Consider the following 27317-nt stretch of genomic DNA (forward strand, 5'->3'; position numbering starts at 1 on the left):
CAAGCAGGGTTGAACACATGTTCAACTCGTTTCTCATTCGCTCTGTGTGGACGGGCAGCACTTGGAGATCATGTGATCTCTAAGCGCCACCCCCACTGCGTCACTGCTGATGTCACCAACCTGGCAATATGCCGGGTTGGGGACAGTGGCGGCGAGGGGCCTGAGGCGGGTCGCAGGTGGGTAGCAGTCAGACTTTCGGGTGCGACCCACCTCAGGCGGTGTGAAAGGGGTATTAGTGACCTTTCTGATCCTTAACCGACACTGCTGTTTGACTGAGTTATACAGCACCGGACTGGCCCACAGGGGTACAGGGGGTATTTCCAAGACGCATTTAATTTCTAATGTAACTGGCAGTATTAATATGTACTATGTGTAATGTGTCCAATTCTTATTTACTTTAACTGTGAGCAAGGCCCTCCTACTCTCGTGTCTGTCTGCTAATGTTGAATCTTGTTTTATTATTGTGATTATTCCCAATTTAAAGGTATGCTGGCTATATAAATAAATGTTCAAAATAATAAATTAAAGGAAACAGACTGTGCCCAAAATGTTTCTGCATCACATATATTCCCATTCTAAGAGGGTTTGGGGTCTTCTGGACCAATACCATGCTCATTTACATGCTTTTACTAGCGTTAAAAAAATGCATAACTTTGATATTTCAATGCAATGAAAACTTTTTTTTTTTATTTCAGTGAGAACAGGATGTAAATCAGTCAATGGATGGTTAAAATACTTTGCTATGAAAGTATATTCAGGAGCTGGAAATTTCCAAGTCTTGCTGACATTAGATATCAGTCCTACAATAATGGTGTATATTGTGACTCTCATAGTAAGATTCTTGTGGGGAACTGGAAATTCCTATGTTTGCTGCTAGATGTCAGACACAATTATAGTATAGCGGTTATATAATGTTCAGGCCCTATTTATCCTAAAAGGACAGAAATTTTAATGTTTCCACTAAAATCTGCTCATGTAAAATGTAAAATAATTGTAGCCAATCAGTGGTGCATGTTAGGAATACAATTTTCAAATACTTTAGAGATTATTATTTTATTTTTTTATATATACTTCTGAAATGTTGTAGTAAGGAAATGCTGCTCCTGCCTATGCAGGCGCCCCACTAGTCTTAAGGGGGTACTGACGGGAGAGATGTGTGCAGAGCGATCTTAACACAGACCGCTCAGCACACATCTCTCCCCCCGCTCAGCACAGTGCGATGTGCCGAGCGAGGGGGGCCACTCACTTCACACAGCGCTGAACTGAGCGACTCGCTAGATTGAGCCTGCATGCAGTCCAATCTAGCACCGGCGATAGCGATGCGCGGCCCTATCGCTGGGGGGCATACACATGGCAGATCCGTGCTTAAAATCTAAGCAATCTAGTCAGATTGCTTAGATTTTAAGCACGGATCTCTCCGTGTGTACCCCCTTTTATACTTTTATCCCGGGCAAGTTGCAAGGACCCGCTAGCTTTTAATAGGTTTTGCCTCTGTTTATGGAAACAGCAGCTGTGCACAGTTACTGGCAAGGTTCTAGAGGTAGATGAGGAGTCATTGACACTGGGCAATGTAGTATCCATCAATAATGTACTATTGGAAAGTGGACAACCCTTTTAATTTAAAAAACCAGTTGACAGCAGAAATGTGTCCCGATGAAGCTGGAACAATATTATAAGACAAATGTGCAGATAATCAACCAACAAGAAGCAATGAGAAGCAACAACTAAAGTTACAAATGTGTCCACATATATCTATCCCCAAAATGCAACAAATAGTACAGTTTACAGCGCCACACACTTTACGATTTAGATACTACTAAACCTAAGTAACATAATGGAGGTAAAGTCGCAAAATAAAGTAGCAAAAAGGTACTTTGCACATATGTTTGCGCAAATTGGTACTTTGCAAATCAGTACATGCGCAAATCAGTACTTTGTGCATCCCGATATATGAACTTAAGCTGGCCATACACCTAAAGATTGATTGTCAAATCTGGCGGGTTGGAATGAAATCCTGGTAATGTATGGGAGCAAATCACAATTGACCATTTACTCCGAAATGCCGGAAAACTGACAAAAATGGTCGTTCAGACTAATCGGATAAATAAAATGGATGTAACTAATTTGTCTGTCCATTTTTATCTGCTTTTCAGTGTTTGGGAGCAAATGGTCAATTGTCGAGGCCTTGGTGGGCGTGGTCTGGACAACGCAGGTATATCTGGACAGTTTTTGGGGCTGCTGCATGATGTCACATGCAGCCAATGCGAGACAAAAAATGGTGCTGGATCTGCGTCCATCTCTGAATAGCACCCCAAGTGTGTAAGTAGTACAGAGACTGCTGCTATTGCATTTTTTGCAAGATAAATTATAGTTATTTTGTAATGTGTATTTTAAGGTTGCTTAAGTTGTCATTGATCCACTACAAGAAAACTTTATACAATAGTTGTCTCTCAATTAGGTGAAGCTACATACAGTACTCAGGCATTGTTAAACTATTAGTTTAAATCTAATATACACTATGGGTTTAATTTAATGTACACAATCAATACCTCCCAACATGAACCATTCCAGGGGGGACAAAATGCTCTCTCTATACCTAGACTTACCACTTAATAATATGATCTGCAATCACCTCTGTTGAAATACCTTTCTTATCAATTAAATAATTCAACAGGTGACGCAATCATATATTAAGTTGGAAGTCAAGGTGGAGAACATTTTGTCCCTCCTGGAATGGTTCATGTTGGGAGGCATGCACAATCTAATATACATACCCCCTTACTCTGGGCCCCCTGTGTTAGGCTTAATCCGGGCCTGGGGCATGCACAATCTAATATACATACCATTTTACCCTGGACCCCCTGTGTTAGGCTTAATCCGGGCCTGGGCCTGGCCCGCACCCACCTTGTGATGCCTGTGACAGCCACCATTTACAGTCCTCAGTAATCCTAACCGCAACCTGGCACACAAACATACTCATTGCCTGCAAATAATGTTCCTGCACTGCTGTGTGGCACCAGGGAAAATCTTGCTCCAAACCTTACTTCCTTTTCTGTAAATTCATCTGTTAATCTTACAACTTTGCCTTTTTACTTGCCAAGCAAACTAATTTACAGTACTTCTCTATTATCCACCCAGTTGTTTAATCCCTGATGGTTTTTGTTACCTTCAACTCACTTGTCTGCCGACATTCATTATTACCCACTACCACTCTCTCAGCCCATGACTGATATCTACCTCAAAGGCAACATTTACAACATTTAACAGAATATCTCTACAATGCATAAGCTCCGCCCTCAGGTCAGTCTTCACTGTAGCCTACAATGTAGTCTCTGAACTTGTCACATCTCACTCCACAAGTAGCCCCCTTAACCCTAGTAGCCTCTGTTATCATCTCCTATCCCAGTCCTCTACTCCATTCCTACTGATAGATCAGCTCTTCAACCCATTCTCCTTTAAACACTTCCTTATCTCACCAATCCTAAAGAAACCATCTAATGACCAAGCTTCTCCTTCCAACTATTGCCCTAGTTCTCTTCTCTCCTTTGCATCCAAACTGCTTTAGCGGTTTGTGGGCCTGATTCAGGAATGCCCACAATGTCAATGTTGTACGCTATGGAAAACTTTTTTTGCCACTATGTATAAGGTGAAAGGCGCATGTGTCACGATAGTCTTGCAGCAGCGGTCAAATGTCTTTGCAAAGTGATTGACAGGCAGGAGTATTTGTGGGAGGTGATGCGGGAGTGGCATAAACACAGGTGTGTCACAAACATTTCAGGGCCACGTCACAGCTTTCCATACGCAGTAACAATTGGCGATTATCAATGTATGTGCATCTGATGTCTGCGTCTTCGTACACAAGCGATGGATCTGAGATGTCTCCAGTGGGCATCTCAATACAAAACCCGGCGGCTGCGAGGTTTGCATATATTCACACAGCCGCTGCATACTAAATCACAGTCGCAATGTTTCTTGCATACAACTCTGAATCAGGCCTACCTGTATACCTGTAACTGCCTTACACATGTTTTTGTATCTCACTCCATTTTTAAATCTCTGCTATTCAGCTGGGATCCGGATTGAAAGTCGACAGTAACTAGGTCGACAATGTCTAGGTCGACCACTATTGGTAGACAGTAACTAGGTCGACAGGGTGTCTAGGTCGACAGGGTCATTAGGTCGACATGTTCTAGGTCGACAGGTCAAAAGGTCGACATGAGTTTTTCACATTTTTTTCTTTTTTTGAACCTTTTCATACTTAACGATCCACGTGGACTACGATTGGACCGGTAATCTGTGCCAAGCGAAGCGGTAGCGGAGCGAAGGCACCATGCCCGAAGGGGACGCGGTGCACTAATTGGGGTTCCCGGTCACTCTACGAAGAAAACGACACCAAAATAACATTAAAAACTCATGTCGACCTTTTGACCTGTCGACCTAGAACATGTCGACCTAAAGACCCTGTCGACCTAGACACCCTGTCAACCTAGTTACTGTCGACCAATAGTGGTCGACCTAGTTACTGTCGACTTTCAATACCACACCCATTCATCTTCCCACACCAATATCCCCCAACATACAACTGAGAGTCCTAATATCTTCCAGAATCTACTATACAATGTATATGTAAATATGTATATACATATATATGTAATTCAGTTGTCTAACCTACAAAGCCCACAACACAAGCTCCCCTCATACAGTGCAATCCCTTTATATCTGGCTCCCAATTCTGCTCAGAGCCATCTTAACAGCATTGTAGGCCTTGGGCAAAGCAATGCACTGGGACTCCTACACACCCATTAACGGGAACCAATAAGAATTAAAAAAAAAACATGCCCCTCCTACAGTACTGGGCCGTCTCTCCACATGCTTCCATAGAGTGAATGGCTGTCAGCACTCTGATTGGTGGACTGTTTGGCCACAGGCAGGAAAGCAGGTCGAAAATGCTGCATCGCCGCTCTATTTGTGTAACCACCACCTGCCCCTGCTCAGAACCCCCTAGCATTGTGAGGCTCTGTGCAGCTACCCAGTGTACCTATAGTTTAATATGCCCTGCTTCGGCTTTCAAAACGTCTCTGTGATACTTACTTATGGAAATCCCTTGATCAGACTCTCCCCATGACTTCAAATGCTCTCTGAAATCCCATATCTTTACTACAGCCTTTCCTATTTTTACCTATACTATACATACATCCAGGAGCGTAGCCAGAACTTTGTGGGCCCCATAGCAATATTTTGAAGGGGCCCCATCCCAGTGCTTTTAGAGAGACACTTCTCTGCGGCAGTTGTTAATTTTGTGCACTATAATAGTACCCTAGTTCATTTTCTGAACCATAGTAGAGCCTTATTTAATGTTATGCCCCATAGTAGTGCCCTAGTTTCTTTTATGAATCGCAGTAGTGCTTAAATTCACCCTATGTCACATTTTAGAGCTGCCAGTACACATTATGCCGCACAGTACCCCCAATTCACATTATGATATATAGTGCTCCCTGTTCATATTGTGCCACATTACAGTGCCCCGGTTCATATTATATAACATTAAAATGCCCTCGAGTTCATTTTATACCACACTACAATGAGCAGGTCCAGGGGCATACCTAGATATATTGCAGGCCCCAAGGAAAAAGTTTGAAAAGACCCCTAAGTACCACCCAATGGCGAAAAATGTATATAACACATGTAACTTTGACAGGGAAGGTGGGTCCCTCTCAGCTCTAGGCCCCATAGCAGCTGCACTGCCTGCACCTATGGTAGCTACACCCTTGCATACATCTCTTGTCTCAGCTGAGCCCTGCAAGTGTAAGCTCTCTCATGGGCTTCCACATCTGCATCTACAGTATATATTTAATCATATAAGCAATTGTTTTGTGAGAGCAACTACTCCACAATGTCAACACCGATTTTGATGGTTCAGGTGCCATTCGATAAGGGTGTGTGATGTAGATGTGCAATAAAGTTAATAAGTAGTCAGGTTGTTGAGGAATAACAAGTCAAAGTTGTGATCTTTTTCCCATAGAAAAAGCATAAAGTGGTGGGCACACACTTTTTTCCTTTGGGTTATAAATGGCAGCAAAGCCCATGCCACTTTTGGGATACAGCAAGATTTCAGGATACAGTACATTTCAGGGGTACAGTAAACTGTTGGGTTACAGTAAACTTTACATGAACCCATTGTAGAACACACAATTATTTATTTAGTTTTTTGCTTGATATCGAGCAACGCGATTACCTAGTTTATTTTATTTACCTTGTATGTCCCAGTTTTATGTATCCTCTGTTTTCCACACTGTACAGCACTACTGAGCACTTTATAAAATGACAACAACTGTATGGATAGCTCACAGCTGCTGCTAGATGACCACACGCTCTACTCTAATGACACTGCTAATAGGAAGAGGTTGCCAAAACAGCAGAGGGAGGGAACGGGTAAAAACAATCATTATTTCTGAACCAAACGTCTTGTGTCATATGTATGTATGAATGGTAGCACACTGGCATTCATCTAAAGAACAATATCTTTTAGATTTCACAACAGCCCCACCCTTGCCTCAGTGTTTTACTGTTATTAGTTTCTGCTTTTCTTATTTTCATTTGTTTGCTCTATTTTCATCTGCTGTTTTCTCGATACGCACAATATGTGTCACCTACACCTTTTCATTCCACTCTCTGGGGCTCATTCAGAGTTGCACATTCTGTATGTCGTCAGATCTGGCCGCAGCCTGTGCTCAGAAGTAAATGCAGATCTCTGCCCATATTCTGCAGTTGGCTGCATCTATCCAGCTTCACCAGCCCTAGACATCCGCTTGTGAAAGTAGATGTCATCACTATCAGTGCACATTTGCACTAGTCCTATCATGGGTGCAAAAGATCCATCTGAAATCAGACAGATCTCAGCATATGCTCATCCTGTATAGTCCCCAAGTTCACCTACAGTACATACCCACCATATGCCATAAGCATCAGAACACTTATCTTAAGGTGCCCATACAGTAGACCAGTGGTTCTCCACCGCGGTCCTCAAGTAACCCCAACAGTTCATGTTTTCCAGGTCTCCTCACAGGATTGCAAGTGAAATAATTCTCTCCATCTGTGGGTCTTTTAAAATGTGTCAGTGAGTAATGAATACACCTGTTCAACTACAAGGTGACCTGGAAAACATGAACTGTTGGGGGTACTTGAGGACCGAGGTTGAGAACCACTGCAATAGACGACCTGTAAACGATGCATTCTTGTTAACGATTTCCCTTGAACTCCCCCCGGCAGCTCCCTGGCAGTCCTGGGCAAACGATATAGTACAATGTACATAAGATATATCTTAAGATCTGGGAGTGGCTACATCCAGGAGCGTGCAGTCGATGACGAGAGCTTTAGATCTTTGCAGCAGGGAAGATCAGAAGCTCCGACTAACGACTAGAGGGACCACGCATCGTGATTGTTCACAGACACTGAACGATCTGCACTATCATGAACGATTTGTAGTTCTGATCTGTCAGAAATGGGCAAATCGCTTATAATATCATCTAGTGTATGGGCACCTTTACTGTACGTGCGAATACCCAGTTGCACCTACTTAACCGCAAGTGAAGATACGTCTTAGATGCGTACTATGCTAAACCACCCATAGTTGTGCAAAGTTGTGTTCGCTTGGCTATAGGGTATGCACAGTGCGAATAATTCAGAATTCTGAACAGAAAATGGAATTCTAAATCAGCCCTTCTGTCTTCAAATAGCTGCTCTCCTCTATGCTTTCTCTCTTTATAAGATATAAGAGTAGCTTGCATGTGATCTTCATTCTTTCTTAAGAGAATCTATAAATTGCAGTGCTGCCAATAATATTAACACTCACTAAAGTTGGAACAAAAATACCTTTTACATAGTGAAATTCTATGTAAGTGTAGAGAAAAAATAATCAGGCATTCCATGTACTATTATTACTTTGTACTTTTTTGCCCCCACATTTAATCCCCCATTCTCTGCTAATATTCCATATGTATTAATGGCATCAAGGAACTAAGCAGCCACACATCTTGCGTATTGTAAGTGTTGTATTATGCACAAGATCTGTCATCAGCAAGGAAGACACATGCATACAGTGTCACATTGCGGCCCAGACTTGTACACATACAGTCTATCTATCTATCTATCTATCTATCTATCTATCTATCTATCTATCTATCTATCTACTGTATCTATCTATTCACACACATTTGTGTTGAATAAGCATAGGAAACAGTATGCTGCTACAACTAGAGATAACGATGCACATACAGATTAGAAATTGGTCTCATGATGGTAGGTCATCAGGGAAAACAATGACTTATTCAGTCCCCCTGACCAAGCGAAGTGCTCCCTTCCCACAGGAGAAAACATTGTGGGCCCCACTTAACAACATTTTGCTTTTGGTATGACCACAGGAGCAGAACACTCTACATATAAACACATGAGCCCTTATAAACACACAGATGCACACACATTCACGTGCTTGCCATTCAGTGGGGCTGGATTTGCAATGACAACTCGCAGTGTTCTGTTTAATTGCATGCCAAATACCTCTATCCTGGGGGCATTTCCCATACAGATGAAAAAACCCTTGTTTCCAATTCCAAAATACTGTTAACAGTTACGCTATTACAAAAACAACAAACCTATTTTGGTCATGAGGAAGCAGTGTGGGATAATTGATGCAAAATGATGTAATTGCTACAAATGACCTACAATTCTGACCTGTATTATGTGTAACAATCTTCAGAGCATTCTGCGTAGGAAGAATTCTGTTTGATCCCTATATTCTTCAATTGTACAGTACAAATTGATTTAAACCTCCCCTTAGCATTATCTAATTCTATAGATGATTAAAAATAATTTAATCATACCCCTCCATTTCGTGACACCTATATATTGAGATCGCAACTGATATCTCTTACAATACAGATGTCTAATTGTCACACTTGCCTACTCTCACAGAATATCTGGGACGCTACCAGGGCAGCAGCCAAAATTTATGTATCCGACCTACGTTCCTAGATCTAGTTGGCGAGGTCCGTGATGATTCAAACTGCTGTGAATTGTGGCATCATGGTCCCACATCCTGCTGCAGGATGACATGATACAGCACTGCATGGCTATGGTGCATATTACACATCACGACCCCATGCTTGCACCTACCCTCTGAGATATCTCACAGCGGAGGTTGAAGAAGTAGGCAAGTATGCTATTTACTAATATTTACAAAGCTAGTGAGATAATATTGGCTAGACATTACACTACAAGACACAGTGCACATAGGAAGCGTGATTTGTGTGTTGCGTGCGCATCTCTGAATTGTTAATGGAATGCTAGTCACACTTCCAAACGCATGCACATCTTCAATACACCGAGCGCAGACATCATCTGTGGCGGCTCCTACTTACAGTTAGTAGGGTGACTGCTGCTATCCCTGTGCTGGGAGAGGAGAAAGTCAGCCCCAGGTACCTGCGCAATGGAGCCAGCAGGTGATAGGACCGGTGCATGCGCAGACACCGCAGTGCGACTGTGCATGCAAAAACCTCTGCCTTCTATGGACTGCACCAACTACAGCCCATAGAGCCAGAATACGCTGTACAGGAAGCTCTCTAGTTATCGCAGCCCGGTCTGGCAGTCCCCGAGGGTGGAAACACCTCTCAATGGAATTGCCTGTAGTGCCTGTGACTGGCAGGTAGGACTTCCAATAAGAAGTCACAGTGAAGGCAGTGACACTGATGTGGGTGGCAGATTTTACCGGGGGCAGGGGTGGATGCAATCCCATAGGTAAAATCTGCCATGGGACATCATCATTATCATTGGCACTTACACTTACTCAATGCTAGGTGCAGGAAGTCTGTTGGAATTTGCCATCCAGAACAGTGTTCATTTTGTCAATGAAAATTTTGACTAAGGGGGTAATTGCAAGTTGATCGCAGCAGGAAATTTTTTAGCAGTTGGGCAAAACCATGTGCACTGCAGGGGGGGCAGATATAACATTTGCAGAAAGAGTTAGATTTGGGTGGGTTATAGTGTTTCTGTGCAGGGTAAATACTGACTGCTTTATTGTTACACTGCAAATTAGATTGCAGATTGAACACACCACACCCAAATCTAACTCTCTCTGCTCATGTTATATCTGCCTCCCCTGCAGTGCACATGGTTTTGCCCAACTGCTAAAAAATTTCCTGCTGCGATCAACTTGGAATTACCCCCTAAATGTATTCATAGACTATAGTTTATTTCAGGACTAAAATTAGACTAAAATGAAAACTGAGATCCACTGACTAAATCTTAACTAAGGCAAAGAAAAAAAAAAAAAAAAAAAGTGACTAAGACTAAAACTAAATTTTAAATTAGTGATGAGCGCCTGAAATTTTTCGGGTTTTGTGTTTTGGTTTTGGGTTCGGTTCCGCGGCCGTGTTTTGGGTTCGACCGCGTTTTGGCAAAACCTCACCAAATTTTTTTTGTCGGATTCGGGTGTGTTTTGGATTCGGGTGTTTTTTTCAAAAAACCCTAAAAAACAGCTTAAATCATAGAATTTGGGGGTCATTTTGATCCCATATTATTATTAACCTCAAAAACCATAATTTCCACTCATTTTCAGTCTATTCTGAATACCTCACACCTCACAATATTATTTTTAGTCCTAAAATTTGCACCGAGGTCGCTGGATGACTAAGCTAAGCGACCCTAGTGGCCGACACAAACACCTGGCCCATCTAGGAGTGGCACTGCAGTGTCACGCAGGATGTCCCTTCCAAAAAACCCTCCCCAAACAGCACATGACGCAAAGAAAAAAAGAGGCGCAATGAGGTAGCTGTGTGAGTAAGATTAGCGACCCTAGTGGCCGACACAAACACCGGGCCCATTTAGGAGTGGCACTGCAGTGTCACGCAGGATGTCCCTTCCAAAAAACCCTCCCCAAACAGCACATGACGCAAAGAAAAAAAGAGGCGCAATGAGGTAGCTGTGTGAGTAAGATTAGCGACCCTAGTGGCCGACACAAACACCGGGCCCATCTAGGAGTGGCACTGCAGTGTCACGCAGGATGGCCCTTCCAAAAAACACTCCCCAAACAGCACATGACGCAAAGAAAAAAAGAGGCGCAATGAGGTAGCTGACTGTGTGAGTAAGATAAGCGACCCTAGTGGCCGACACAAACACCGGGCCCATTTAGGAGTGGCACTGCAGTGTCACGCAGGATGTCCCTTCCAAAAAACCCTCCCCAAACAGCACATGACGCAAAGAAAAAAAGAGGCGCAATGAGGTAGCTGTGTGAGTAAGATTAGCGACCGTAGTGGCCGACACAAACACCGGGCCCATTTAGGAGTGGCACTGCAGTGTCACGCAGGATGTCCCTTCCAAAAAACCCTCCCCAAACAGCACATGACGCAAAGAAAAAAAGAGGCGCAATGAGGTAGCTGTGTGAGTAAGATTAGCGACCCTAGTGGCCGACACAAACACCGGGCCCATCTAGGAGTGGCACTGCAGTGTCACGCAGGATGGCCCTTCCAAAAAACACTCCCCAAACAGCACATGACGCAAAGAAAAAAAGAGGCGCAATGAGGTAGCTGACTGTGTGAGTAAGATAAGCGACCCTAGTGGCCGACACAAACACCGGGCCCATTTAGGAGTGGCACTGCAGTGTCACGCAGGATGTCCCTTCCAAAAAACCCTCCCCAAACAGCACATGACGCAAAGAAAAAAAGAGGCGCAATGAGGTAGCTGTGTGAGTAAGATTAGCGACCGTAGTGGCCGACACAAACACCGGGCCCATTTAGGAGTGGCACTGCAGTGTCACGCAGGATGTCCCTTCCAAAAAACCCTCCCCAAACAGCACATGACGCAAAGAAAAATAAAAGAAAAAAGAGGTGCAAGATGGAATTGTCCTTGGGCCCTCCCACCCACCCTTATGTTGTATAAACAAAACAGGACATGCACACTTTAACCAACCCATCATTTCACTGACAGGGTCTGCCACACGACTGTGACTGATATGACGGGTTGGTTTGGACCCCCCCCCAAAAAAGAATCAATTAATCTCTCCTTGCACAAACTGGCTCTACAGAGGCAAGATGTCCACCTCATCATCATCCTCCGATATATCACCGTGTACATCCCCCTCCTCACAGATTATCAATTCGTCCCCACTGGAATCCACCATCTCAGCTCCCTGTGTACTTTGTGGAGGCAATTGCTGCTGGTCAATGTCTCCGCGGAGGAATTGATTATAATTCATTTTAATGAACATCATCTTCTCCACATTTTCTGGATGTAACCTCGTACGCCGATTGCTGACAAGGTGAGCGGCGGCACTAAACACTCTTTCGGAGTACACACTTGTGGGAGGGCAACTTAGGTAGAATAAAGCCAGTTTGTGCAATGGCCTCCAAATTGCCTCTTTTTCCTGCCAGTATAAGTATGGACTGTGTGACGTGCCTACTTGGATGCGGTCACTCATATAATCCTCCACCATTCTTTCAATGGTGAGAGAATCATATGCAGTGACAGTAGACGACATGTCCGTAATCGTTGTCAGGTCCTTCAGTCCGGACCAGATGTCAGCATCAGCAGTCGCTCCAGACTGCCCTGCATCACCGCCAGCGGGTGGGCTCGGAATTCTGAGCCTTTTCCTCGCACCCCCAGTTGTGGGAGAATGTGAAGGAGGAGATGTTGACAGGTCGCGTTCCGCTTGACTTGACAATTTTCTCACCAGCAGGTCTTTCAACCCCAGCAGACTTGTGTCTGCCGGAAAGAGAGATCCAAGGTAGGCTTTAAATCTAGGATCGAGCATGGTGGCCAAAATGTAGTGCTCTGATTTCAACAGATTGACCACCCGTGAATCCTTGTTAAGCGAATTAAGGGCTCCATCCACAAGTCCCACATGCCTAGCGGAATCGCTCCGTGTTAGCTCCTCCTTCAATGTCTCCAGCTTCTTCTGCCAAAGCCTGATGAGGGGAATGACCTGACTCAGGCTGGCAGTGTCTGAACTGACTTCACGTGTGGCAAGTTCAAAGGGCAGCAGAACCTTGCACAACGTTGAAATCATTCTCCACTGCGCTTGAGACAGGTGCATTCCACCTCCTATATCGTGCTCAATTGTATAGGCTTGAATGGCCTTTTGCTGCTCCTCCAACCTCTGAAGCATATAGAGGGTTGAATTCCACCTCGTTACCACTTCTTGCTTCAGATGATGGCAGGGCAGGTTCAGTAGTTTTTGGTGGTGCTCCAGTCTTCTGTACGTGGTGCCTGTACGCCGAAAGTGTCCCGCAATTCTTCTGGCCACCGACAGCATCTCTTGCACGCCCCTGTCGTTTTTTAAATAATTCTGCACCACCAAATTCAAGGTATGTGCAAAACATGGGACGTGCTGGAATTTGCCCATATTTAATGCACACACAATATTGCTGGCGTTGTCCGATGCCACAAATCCACAGGAGAGTCCAATTGGGGTAAGCCATTCCGCGATGATCTTCCTCAGTTGCCGTAAGAGGTTTTCAGCTGTGTGCGTATTCTGGAAGGCGGTGATACAAAGCGTAGCCTGCCTAGGAAAGAGTTGGCGTTTGCGAGATGCTGCTACTGGTGCCGCCGCTGCTGTTCTTGCGGCGGGAGTCCATACATCTACCCAGTGGGCTGTCACAGTCATATAGTCCTGACCCTGCCCTGCTCCACTTGTCCACATGTCCGTGGTTAAGTGGACATTGGGTACAGCTGCATTTTTTAGGACACTGGTGAGTCTTTTTCTGAGGTCTGTGTAAATTTTCGGTATCGCCTGCCTAGAGAAATGGAACCTAGATGGTATTTGGTACCGGGGACACAGTACCTCCAACAAGTCTCTAGTTGGCTCTGCAGTAATGATGGATACCGGAACCACGTTTCTCACCACCCAGGATGCCAAGGCCTCAGTTATCCGCTTTGCAGTAGGATGACTGCTGTGATATTTCATCTTCCTCGCAAAGGACTGTTGGACAGTCAATTGCTTTGTGGAAGTAGTAAAAGTGGTCTTACGACTTCCCCTCTGGGATGACCATCGACTCCCAGCAGCAACAACAGCAGCGCCAGCAGCAGTAGGCGTTACACGCAAGGATGCATCGGAGGAATCCCAGGCAGGAGAGGACTCGTCAGAATTGCCAGTGACATGGCCTGCAGGACTATTGGCATTCCTGGGGAAGGAGGAAATTGACACTGAGGGAGTTGGTGGGGTGGTTTGCGTGAGCTTGGTTACAAGAGGAAGGGATTTACTGGTCAGTGGACTGCTTCCGCTGTCACCCAAAGTTTTTGAACTTGTCACTGACTTATTATGAATGCGCTGCAGGTGACGTATAAGGGAGGATGTTCCGAGGTGGTTAACGTCCTTACCCCTACTTATTACAGCTTGACAAAGGGAACACACGGCTTGACACCTGTTGTCCGCATTTCTGTTGAAATACCTCCACACCGAAGAGCTGATTTTTTTGGTATTTTCACCAGGCATGTCAATGGCCATATTCCTCCCACGGACAACAGGTGTCTTCCCGGGTGCCTGACTTAAACAAACCACCTCACCATCAGAATCCTCCTGGTCAATTTCCTCCCCAGCGCCAGCAACACCCATATCCTCCTCATCCTGGTGTACTTCAACACTGACATCTTCAATCTGACTATCAGGAACTGGACTGCGGGTGCTCCTTCCAGCACTTGCAGGGGGCGTGCAAATGGTGGAAGGCGCATGCTCTTCACGTCCAGTGTTGGGAAGGTCAGGCATCGCAACCGACACAATTGGACTCTCCTTGTGGATTTGGGATTTCGAAGAACGCACAGTTCTTTGCGGTGCTACTGCTTTTGCCAGCTTGAGTCTTTTCATTTTTCTAGCGAGAGGCTGAGTGCCTCCATCCTCATGTGAAGCTGAACCACTAGCCATGAACATAGGCCAGGGCCTCAGCCGTTCCTTGCCACTCCGTGTGGTAAATGGCATATTGGCAAGTTTACGCTTCTCCTCCGACAATTTTATTTTAGGTTTTGGAGTCCTTTTTTTACTGATATTTGGTGTTTTGGATTTGACATGCTCTGTACTATGACATTGGGCATCAGCCTTGGCAGACAACGTTGCTGGCATTTCATCGTCTCGGCCATGACTAGTGGCAGCAGCTTCAGCACGAGGTGGAAGTGGATCTTGATCTTTCCCTAATTTTGGAACCTCAACATTTTTGTTCTCCATATTTTAATAGGCACAACTAAAAGGCACCTCAGGTAAACAATGGAGATGGATGGATACTAGTATACAATTATGGACGGACTGCCGAGTGCCGACACAGAGGTAGCTACAGCCGTGAACTACCATACTGTACTGTGTCTGCTGCTAATATAGACTGGTTGATAAAGAGATGTAGTAGTATGTATAAGTATAAAGAAGAAAGAAAAAAAAACCACGGGTAGGTGGTATACAATTATGGACGGACTGCCGAGTGCCGACACAGAGGTAGCTACAGCCGTGGACTACCGTACTGTACTGTGTCTGCTGCTAATATAGACTGGTTGATAAAGAGATGTAGTAGTATGTATAAGTATAAAGAAGAAAGAAAAAAAAACCACGGGTAGGTGGTATACAATTATGGACGGACTGCCGAGTGCCGACACAGAGGTAGCTACAGCCGTGGACTACCGTACTGTACTGTGTCTGCTGCTAATATAGACTGGTTGATAAAGAGATGTAGTAGTATGTATAAGTATAAAGAAGAAAGAAAAAAAAAACACGGGTAGGTGGTATACAATTATGGACGGACTGCCGAGTGCCGACACAGAGGTAGCTACAGCCGTGGACTACCGTACTGTACTGTGTCTGCTGCTAATATAGACTGGTTGATAAAGAGATGTAGTAGTATGTATAAGTATAAAGAAGAAAGAAAAAAAAACCACGGGTAGGTGGTATACAATTATGGACGGACTGCCGAGTGCCGACACAGAGGTAGCTACAGCCGTGGACTACCGTACTGTACTGTGTCTGCTGCTAATATAGACTGGTTGATAAAGAGATGTAGTAGTATGTATAAGTATAAAGAAGAAAGAAAAAAAAACCACGGGTAGGTGGTATACAATTATGGACGGACTGCCGAGTGCCGACACAGAGGTAGCTACAGCCGTGAACTACCGTACTGTACTGTGTCTGCTGCTAATATAGACTGGTTGATAAAGAGATGTAGTAGTATGTATGTATAAAGAAGAAAGAAAAAAAAACCTCAGGTAGGTGGTATACAATTATGGACGGACTGCCGAGTGCCGACACAGAGGTAGCTACAGCCGTGAACTACCGTACTGTACTGTGTCTGCTGCTAATATAGACTGGTTGATAAAGAGATGTAGTAGTATGTATGTATAAAGAAGAAAGAAAAAAAAACCTCGGGTAGGTGGTATACAATTATGGACGGACTGCCGAGTGCCGACACAGAGGTAGCTACAGCCGTGAACTACCGTACTGTACTGTGTCTGCTGCTAATATAGACTGGTTGATAAAGAGATGTAGTAGTATGTATGTATAAAGAAGAAAGAAAAAAAAACCACGGGTAGGTGGTATACAACTATGGACGGACTGCCGAGTGCCGACACAGAGGTAGCCACAGCCGTGGACTACCGTACTGTACTGTGTCTGCTGCTAATATAGACTGGTTGATAAAGAGATGTAGTAGTATGTATGTATAAAGAAGAAAGAAAAAAAAACCACGGGTAGGTGGTATACAATTATGGATGGACTGCCGAGTGCCGACACAGAGGTAGCTACAGCCGTGAACTACCGTACTGTGTCTGCTGCGACTGGATGATAAATAATGATATAAAAAATATATATATATCACTACTGCAGCCGGACAGGTATATATTATATAATGACGGACCTGCTGGACACTGTCTGTCAGCAGAATGAGTTTTTTATAGAATAAAAAAAAAAACACCACACAAGTGAAGTCACACGACGAGTGTTTAACTTTTTCAGGCAATCACAATATAGTATACTACTAACTATACTGGTGGTCAGTGTGGTCAGGTCACTGGTCAGTCACACTGGCAGTGGCACTCCTGCAGCAAAAGTGTCCACTGTTTAATTTTAATATAATATGTACTCCTGGCTCCTGCTATAACCTATAACTGGCACTGCAGTGCTCCCCAGTCTCCCCCACAATTATAAGCTGTGTGAGCTGAGCACAGTCAGATATATATACATAGATGATGCAGCACACTGGGCTGAGCAGTGCACACAGATATGGTATGTGACTGAGTCACTGTGTGTATCGTTTTTTTCAGGCAGAGAACGGATATATTAAATAAAACTGCACTGTCTGGTGGTCACTGTGGTCAGTCACTAGTAAACTCTGCACTCTCTACACTTCTACAGTACTCCTAAGCTCCAGTAAATCAGGTCAATCTCTCTCTCTCTCTCTCTCTCTTCTAATCAATCTCAATGCACGTGTGAAAATGGCGGCGACGCGCGGCTCCTTATATAGAATCCGAGTCTCGCGAGAATCCGACAGCGTCATGATGACGTTCGGGCGCGCTCGGGTTAACCGAGCAAGGCGGGAGGATCCGAGTCTGCTCGGACCCGTGAAAAAAACCATGAAGTTCGGGCGGGTTCGGATTCAGAGAAACCGAACCCGCTCATCTCTATTTTAAATCCTTGTCAAATTGAACACTGGAAATGGGGTTTTACATTTTGAAAGAACAATTACAGTATGTGTTCTAGATATTTGCAGAAAATAAATATACCTGCTGTGAAGGAAATATTATTGTGTATTGCACTTGTTTGTTCCAACAAACTTAAGGCATTCATTTGGAGCAGGGCTGTTTCTAGCCAATTTGGCTCCCTGTGTGAGACAGTTAGCCCCGGATAATTACCGGGGCTAATTGGATAGCCCCCAAGAACTAAACTGAAAATACTTGTCAAAATTTACACTGATCCAAAATGCATATGGACAACTTAGAATAGAGTGGGTAATTCAGACCTGATTGCTAGGGTGCGTTTTTTGCATTCCTGCGATCAGGTAGTCACCGCCTACAGGGGGAGGGGGAATTCGCTGTGCAGCAGTGCGATCGCATGTGCAGGAGAGCTGCACAAACAGCAGTTTGTGTAGTCTCTTCACAGCCCAGGACTTACTCGGCCAATGTGATGATCAGGCTGGAGCTTACGTCACGAATCCTCCCACAAAACGCCAGGTCCCTCCTGTGTTTTTCTGCCCACTCCCTAGAAACAGTCAGTTGCCACCCACAAACGCCCTCTTCCTGTCAATCTTCTTGCGATCGCCAGTCGTGTCGCTGCGGACCGTCGCGCCTGTGCATTGCAGTGCATACGCAGTTCAAACCTGATTTCCCACTGTGCAAAAACGCACAGCAGCGAACAGGTCTGAATTAGCCCCAGAGACTAACTATCGCTACACACCTATAACACACCTCAACAAGCCAATGAAACAGTTCCCTTGTGTGCATTTGCATTCTTGTCACCCAGTTACCACCCAGAACTGCAGAGAAGTGGCTGAGATGCGGACCATGCTGAATAGTGTCTACCTTTGCAAAGATTCATACAGTACGCAGCATGCACATACATGTGCAGTATTTGATAAAATCACTAATTGTGTCTGAATACCAAGTATTGTGTGGCCAGAATCCTGTGGAGTATTAAGGTAAGCCAGTGTGAGTGCTGGCAGTGTGTAAGTGTTGACCCGTTTGGATACCTAATGTTAGGTGCGTATTAATTTGTATTAACTATTTTTGCTTCATTCATTTTGTTTTCTTTTTACATTTGTTTTATTTATGACTGTTTTCCAAATAGATGCCAGACAACTCTTTTTTGGGGAAATTCAATTGTTTTGTGGCACCCAAATTTGTTCCCCCCATGGGCGTGAGTGCTGCATGTGTGTGCGCCCGCTAGTCCCGGGTTCAGTTGCGCAAAGCTCATGTCGCACTTATCACACATTTCAGCTGAGAAAGGCTGTAAACAGAAATGTAATGGTCTCTTGCACTTCACATGAGGGCATTTATAAGGTACTACTGATGGACAGGCTATTATTTAGGTACTTCAGTAAAAAAACAGTGGATATGGTCAGTGAATTGATTGGCTAATAAGAAGCTATAAAAAGTGTTTATATTTAGAAAGTGGGGTAACTTATTGTAGAACTAGCAGCATTTTACAAATGGGTGTTTTTTTGTTAAGTTAGATCCACAGATTTTTTGCCCTTAAAGGAATACTTTTGCTGCGAAAATACAGCATATTTTCTTGCTTTACAAATCTGCTAAATCTAAGCAGTATTATAACCAGAAACAGTATAACATAACATGACACTATACATAAAAGAGCAAAATGTGATTTTGCATCTTACCTTGTATTTGTGTTTGAGCTTGATTGCTAAATGGATGTGGGTTAGTAAGTGTGGGCCGTGGATTTGGGTTGGGCTGCACCCTAATACTCTGCCTCCGTATAAGCTCCAATTCACTGTAGCGTTCCGTGAAATGCTTACCCTGTTCTTCAAGCTTCTGCCGGTGCCCTGAAATAGCGAATGTAAATGTGTGTGAACCTTCACAAAATACATGTTCACTTCTAAGCACTAATAAGTGCAGATTTATGGCACGGACTGTACTGAGAGCCAGAAATTCCTTCATTGACCAGATAAGCTCTTAATGATAATGACAACTCTGTGCTGACAGTTGTTCTCTTGGCCTCAAATGAAAACATTTTGATGTCTAAAAGTAGAACAGTAATATAATCAGATTATCAAATACATTGTATACACAGGCATCTGGCTTGCATATGAGAAAACATCTTATTCATCACATTTACATATTCATAGTAAGGCACAAGCACATTAGAGAACTTCCCTTTTGTGACCTAATAAAAACCTTTAGAGAAAGGTTTAAGGCTTAACTAACTTCAGAGACGATGATTATTTGATAATTATATAAGTAATGTTATAGGGCCCGATTTAAAATACACGCATAAGCCCAAGCAACATTGTCTACTGCACACCTCCCAGTCAGTGTCCAGAAACACCCTTACCTTCTGCAACATTTGTGATACCATCTGTCCCAATTGAAACAGCACCTTTGTGCGCACATGCGTAGTTGCAAAAAGTTGCTCAACTCTATGTATGAACATCGGATTGCGTGTGGCTCTAAATCAGGCCCATAATGTGCATTATGTCTATACAGGAGCTGTAAGAATGTATACTCAAAGCTGAAACAGGGTATCTTGGGCCAGCTCTCCCCCCCCCCTCCCCAGTATGCACCTCAGAAGCCGATTACAGATGTCACTTGTGTATCTACAATGAGTGTACCACACAAGGGGGCAAATTCAGAGCTCAAAGGATCTGCGTCCTGATGTTCGGTACTTTGCACATTCACAGGACCTGTTCTGTGAGTGCGTGAATGGGTCCTGTGAGCTACGATGCAGTACGACACCAGACTGGCAGTGATAGACAGTCTGATGCTGTTTGGGGGGCGGGAAAGGGGCAGCAACACACCTTTGTTTGTGAAAGGTGATTCGTTTGACAGAGATTTCCTGGCCTCTTACGAGGATCTGACGGCTTGTGCAAACACATGGATTTTACAAGCCGCCCAATGGTGTCGCAGTGATCCGATTCTGCTTACTTGCAATAGATGCCTCCTGCTGAATTTACAAACAGAACGATCACTGCAGCTTTCAAGCAAGCAGCAGCAATAGGTACTCCAACCAAGTCTGAATTATCCCCAATATGCACCAATTTTATTATACTTACCCCTCCGGAGTCCCGTGGCAACTAGCACTGCAGACAGAAATCACCGGGAAAATGGCATAGTGGCCATTTTCCCGGTGATTTGCGCAGTAGTGATGTCCTCGAAAATAAGGTGATAGAGTCACGTTCCTAGAGACCTGTGCATGCGCAGTAGACTTTGGCACAAAGCCAGAGTATACAGCACTGCGGCCACTGCCAGGGCGGAGGGGGCCCACACGCAGCCTGCACATAGGCCCTCTCCCCTTTCAATCTGCCCCTGGTGCCACCCCTTTTGCTTTTTGCCCTTGACACTGATACACAGCACTAGTTACGGCCCTATATATACTAATTATTATTCTACCGTGAATTTTTGTATTGCTTCACTGAACGTACTTTTTATAGCTAAAGATTATTTTTTATAATCCATCTGTACCTTTTTGATGTAATATAATTAAATGATATATACATAATTAGCAGCTAATTTGTTAAACAGAAGTGTGCTTTTATCATTTTGAAACTTTTGGTAAGTAGTACAGTAGTTATATGGTGTTTGTTTGATTCATTACATTATAATGAAAATAAAAAATAAAAGTAATAAAACTCTGATACACGCAATCTTATTGTGAAAAATAAACAAACATTCATGTAAAGAGGTATCAATAAACTGCCAGAAATTATATTAATTAATTATTTCATTCATTAAGCTACCTGAATGCTAGCAAATTAATTTGTTAAATGTATAAAATTTCACTTATCAGCATACCAAACTACATGCCTCACTATTATTTTGGCATGCTGTAACCTAAGGACCAGTGTTTACAGTAAACAGTAAAGTATTGAATTTATTTTAATATAATACTAAATCAATATGCATAACACATCAAATATTCTTCAAATGTGATAGCAGACAGTATTGTCAATATGCAGGAAAAAGTTCAGGGTATTTTCCTGGAATGATCTGGGTGAAATTCTATATACTAAAGTACTGTATGTGATGTAACATGTTCTTACTTGTATCCATAATATTCTCTTTTGAGTTATACATTTATATTATTTTGAAGATGCATTGTTTAAAATGAGGGCAATTCAATTAAGTGCAATGTTGAATAGCACTAGCAATGAGTGCCCAGAGCTATGCAATTAGACGCGCTGTAAACTCGCGACTAACTCTCCTTTATTTATTTTATTAATATAAGGTGATCACTATTTTGTTTTCAAATTGTTTGATAGTACTTTATATGTAGTAGATTGTGTAAGAAAATGTTTGGTTTTATGCAACATCAGTAATATTATTTTTTTACATGTATAGTAGGACTTAACTAATTACATTTATTTACCAGATTATGGCAGGATGCACTAAGCATTGCGTCCACAGTGCGATACATCCTGCCATTAATAACGCCGGTATGTACCTAGAAATGCGATTTAAATTGCAAATGACAGCTCTCATGATAAAAGCTGTCCTTTGTGATGACTGGACACCTGTGTTTAGGACCTGTCTGCACATGTGCAGGTGGTACTGGGAGGGACAGGATTAGATCCCTCTCAGATGGTAATGCGAAGAGAAGCCCATAGGCTTCTATTGGGTAACGCCATCCAAATGTTTACCCACCGGGTCCAAGCTGTGAAAGTCATCACATTCTGGAGTTTGGTACGTGTGGGATGCGGTCAAAACTCCAAAAACACATTTTCTGCATTAGGCAAACCACACCTAAAGAATTATTGTCACACTCATTTTACTGTCACAATGCACTGGAACAACAGCCGGAGCCACTTGGTTGTGTTTGCCCACAGGGTGAAAGTTATCAGTCAGACCCTAATCTCCCATTGTCCTGTTTAGAAGATTTGATGAATCTGTTTGGGTCACACAATATTACTAAGCATTATCCTTAAAATGATGCTATGTTTGTATACAGTTATATCCTCTTTTTTTACTGTGGCTTTAGATGCACCAAGCAGCCTCTCTCAGCACAGCAGGTCCCGTGCGGCTCCAACTCAGCGTCGCCAAGTATCTATTTCACTGAAAATGTTCATCTTATTTTCATCTGGGAGCGACAAAACTGTATTGCTAGCATACATTTATCAGTAGGGTAATCAAAATTTGTACATCTGTGTGTGACTGACACTAAATCTCTGTAAAAAGGGCTCCGATGTGCTTCATCTATATATGTATGTAAAACTAATTCACGTGCGGCTAAAAGTCGCAGCCTGGCATCTCTTGTACACTGTTAGTGGCTTTTCACTGCTTTTGCGATGCGACCAAAACTCAATATTAAAAGAAAAATACGGTATACTTCTCGTCTTGATGTGTCTTAGTCACGCCGAATGTATGGCGCCGTATGGTGTAAAGACGCTCAGTGTATGAGGATATCTGTATGAAGACAAAGGGTAAAGCTAAGTACACACTATACAATTATTGGGCTGATTTGCCAATAATTAGGTCATCGGCTTGATTTATTGTATGGTGTGTACAAACGTTCGCTTCAGCGTTTCGCCAATAATTCTGGAAAATCTTGCCCACACACACACACACACACACACACACACACACACACACACACACGTGATCGATTTTGCGATCTGTCATCCCAAACCAAAAAACTCGCCCACAGTCTCCCGATATTCGGCAGCTTGTGTGTATTCTCAAAAATCTGCCCATATTTCCTATGTTTTTTCCAGGCTGTCACTACATCATCCTCCTTGTGAGCGGACATATGCAAATGCAGTGTGAAGTGGCAGAAATCGGTAGCTTAAAAAAAAAAATCTTTTAGTGTGTAGCTCAGATATTGGCGTCTATAATTTCCAGAAAAATCATTCGATTCTCTGGTCAACCCAAAAAAATCTGACAGTGTGTACCTATCTTTAGATTGATGACTTTGCCTTGGATAATAAAATATCTTATCCTACCACTAAAATAAAGCTAGGCATATACCATACAATTATTGGGATGATTTGCCAATAATCGGGAAATCGGACAAATTTGGTGTATTGTGTGCATGAAGGATCGTTTCGGCATTTAGCAAATATATCAGGAAAATCTAGCCACGCACACAAATTATCAACTTTCCGATCTGTTGTGCCAAAGCAAAAATCTCTGCCACAGTCTCCACATATTGGCCAGAGTGTGTGCATTTTCAATAATCTGATCATATGTCCAGGTGCAAAAATCGGATAGTGCGTTGATGGAACTGTACAGTAGTATTATGTTTAATTAACATAAGGCTAAAATCTTAAGTTGTTTCCCTTTAAATCTGAGCCTTATATGTACAAAAGTCCTTCTCAATTATTTTTAATATCTCTTTATCTTCCCTTATTTTTCTAAGGGTCTTTGTGAGCGGGATTGCCTGCAGAGAGCTTAATATTCCCATCTCTGAAGTGGGAAGACATGTGCCAGAAGGGTGAAATGAGTTGGTCACACTAAAATCCTTTGTTCATGAGTACAGTGCAGTGGGAATTTTCTCAGTCTTCCCCTCAAGCAATCAGCCTGTTCATGCAAACTCCGAGTTACCTCACTGGACGCAAAAGTTGTGGTTCAACCAGTTTTGCGTAGAAATATTTTGTATCTACCGTATCAATATAGCTATAAAAATTGTATACTATATATATTTCATTGCTATTCTCCACAGCCTCTGATTTCCTGCTGTACTTTAGCATAGTATTAATTAGAGATGAGCGGGTTCGGTTTCTCTGAATCCGAACCCGCACGAACTTCATGTTTTTTTTCACGGGTCCGAGCGACTCGGATCTTCCCGCCTTGCTCGGTTAACCCGAGCGCGCCCGAACGTCATCATGACGCTGTCGGATTCTCGCGAGACTCGGATTCTATATAAGGAGCCGCGCGTCGCCGCCATTTTCACACGTGCATTGAGATTGATAGGGAGAGGACGTGGCTGGCGTCCTCTCCATTTAGATTAGGAGAGAGAGAGAGAGATTGACCTGAGGCTGATACTGTAGAAGAGAGTGCAGAGTTTAGTGACTGACCACAGTGACCACCAGCAGTGCAGTTGTTTTATTTAATATATCCGTTCTCTGCCTGAAAAAAACGGTACACACAGTGACTCAGTCACATACCATATCTGTGTGCACTGCTCAGCCCAGTGTGCTGCATGCCTGCATCATCTATGTATATATTATATATCTGACTGTGCTCAGCTCACACAGCTTATAATTGTGGGGGAGACTGGGGAGCACTGCAGTGCCAGTTATAGGTTATAGCAGGAGCCAGGAGTACAAGACAGTCACATACCATATCTGTGTGCACTGCTCAGCCCAGTGTGCTGCATCATCTATGTATATATTATATATCTGACTGTGCTCAGCTCACACAGCTTATAATTGTGGGGGAGACTGGGGAGCACTGCAGTGCCAGTTATAGGTTATAGCAGGAGCCAGGAGTACATATTATATTAAAATTAAACAGTGCACACTTTTGCTGCAGGAGTGCCACTGCCAGTGTGACTGACCAGTGACCTGACCACACTGACCACCAGTATAGTTAGTAGTATACTATATTGTGATTGCCTGAAAAAGTTAAACACTCGTCGTGTGACTTCACTTGTGTGGTGTTTTTTTTTTTATTCTATAAAAAACTCATTCTGCTGACAGACAGTGTCCAGCAGGTCCGTCATTATATAATATATATACCTGTCCGGCTGCAGTAGTGATATATATATATTTTTTATATCATTATTTATCATCCAGTCGCAGCAGACACAGTACGGTAGTTCACGGCTGTAGCTACCTCTGTGTCGGCACTCGGCAGTCCATCCATAATTGTATACCACCTACCCGTAGTTTTTTTTTCTTTCTTCTTTATACATACATACTACTACATCTCTTTATCAACCAGTCTATATTAGCAGCAGACACAGTACAGTACGGTAGTTCACGGCTGTGGCTACCTCTGTGTCGGCACTCGGCAGTCCGTCCATAATTGTATACCACCTAACCGTGTTTTTTTTTTCTTTCTTCTTTATACATACATACTACGACATCTCTTTATCAACCAGTCTATATTAGCAGCAGACACAGTACAGTACGGTAGTTCACGGCTGTGGCTACCTCTGTGTCGGCACTCGGCAGTCCGTCCATAATTGTATACCACCTAACCGTGGTTTTTTTTTCTTTCTTCTTCATACATACATACTACGACATCTCTTTATCAACCAGTCTATATTAGCAGCAGACACAGTACAGTACGGTAGTTCACGGCTGTGGCTACCTCTGTGTCGGCACTCGGCAGTCCGTCCATAATTGTATACCACCTAACCGTGTTTTTTTTTTCTTTCTTCTTTATACATACATACTACGACATCTCTTTATCAACCAGTCTATATTAGCAGCAGACACAGTACAGTACGGTAGTTCACGGCTGTGGCTACCTCTGTGTCGGCACTCGGCAGTCCGTCCATAATTGTATACCACCTAACCGTGTTTTTTTTTTCTTTCTTCTTCATACATACATACTACGACATCTCTTTATCAACCAGTCTATATTAGCAGCAGACACAGTACAGTACGGTAGTTCACGGCTGTGGCTACCTCTGTGTCGGCACTCGGCAGTCCGTCCATAATTGTATACCACCTAACCGTGGTTTTTTTTTCTTTCTTCTTCATACATACATACTACGACATCTCTTTATCAACCAGTCTATATTAGCAGCAGACACAGTACAGTACGGTAGTTCACGGCTGTGGCTACCTCTGTGTCGGCACTCGGCAGTCCGTCCATAATTGTATACCACCTACCCGTGGTTTTTTTTTCTTTCTTCTTTATACATACATACTACTACATCTCTTTATCAACCAGTCTATATTAGCAGCAGACACAGTACAGTACGGTAGTTCACGGCTGTGGCTACCTCTGTGTCGGCACTCGGCAGTCCGTCCATAATTGTATACCACCTACCCGTGGTTTTTTTTTCTTTCTTCTTCATACATACATACTACGACATCTCTTTATCAACCAGTCTATATTAGCAGCAGACACAGTACAGTACGGTAGTTCACGGCTGTGGCTACCTCTGTGTCGGCACTCGGCAGTCCGTCCATAATTGTATACCACCTAACCGTGGTTTTTTTTTCTTTCTTCTTCATACATACATACTACGACATCTCTTTATCAACCAGTCTATATTAGCAGCAGACACAGTACAGTACGGTAGTTCACGGCTGTGGCTACCTCTGTGTCGGCACTCGGCAGTCCGTCCATAATTGTATACCACCTAACCGTGGTTTTTTTTTCTTTCTTCTTCATACATACATACTACGACATCTCTTTATCAACCAGTCTATATTAGCAGCAGACACAGTACAGTACGGTAGTTCACGGCTGTGGCTACCTCTGTGTCGGCACTCGGCAGTCCGTCCATAATTGTATACCACCTAACCGTGGTTTTTTTTCTTTCTTCTTCATACATACATACTACGACATCTCTTTATCAACCAGTCTATATTAGCAGCAGACACAGTACGGTAGTTCACGGCTGTAGCTACCTCTGTGTCGGCACTCGGCAGTCCGTCCATAATTGTATACTAGTATCCATCCATCTCCATTGTTTACCTGAGGTGCCTTTTAGTTGTGCCTATTAAAATATGGAGAAC

General features: G+C 43.4%; 1 protein-coding gene across 1 annotated transcript in view; it reads right to left on the bottom strand.

The window, feature by feature from the left end:
- RUNX3 (RUNX family transcription factor 3) overlaps positions 1-27317 on the bottom strand; it is a 268594-nt gene that overhangs the window by 13223 nt on the left and 228054 nt on the right. The window contains exon 5 of the mRNA XM_063954158.1: positions 19347-19511. Within this exon, the coding sequence (XP_063810228.1) occupies positions 19347-19511 (165 nt within the window). The remainder of the gene's footprint in view (positions 1-19346; positions 19512-27317) is intronic.

The sequence above is a fragment of the Pseudophryne corroboree genome, chromosome 2, assembly GCF_028390025.1.
Source record: "Pseudophryne corroboree isolate aPseCor3 chromosome 2, aPseCor3.hap2, whole genome shotgun sequence".
NCBI lineage: Eukaryota > Metazoa > Chordata > Amphibia > Anura > Myobatrachidae > Pseudophryne > Pseudophryne corroboree.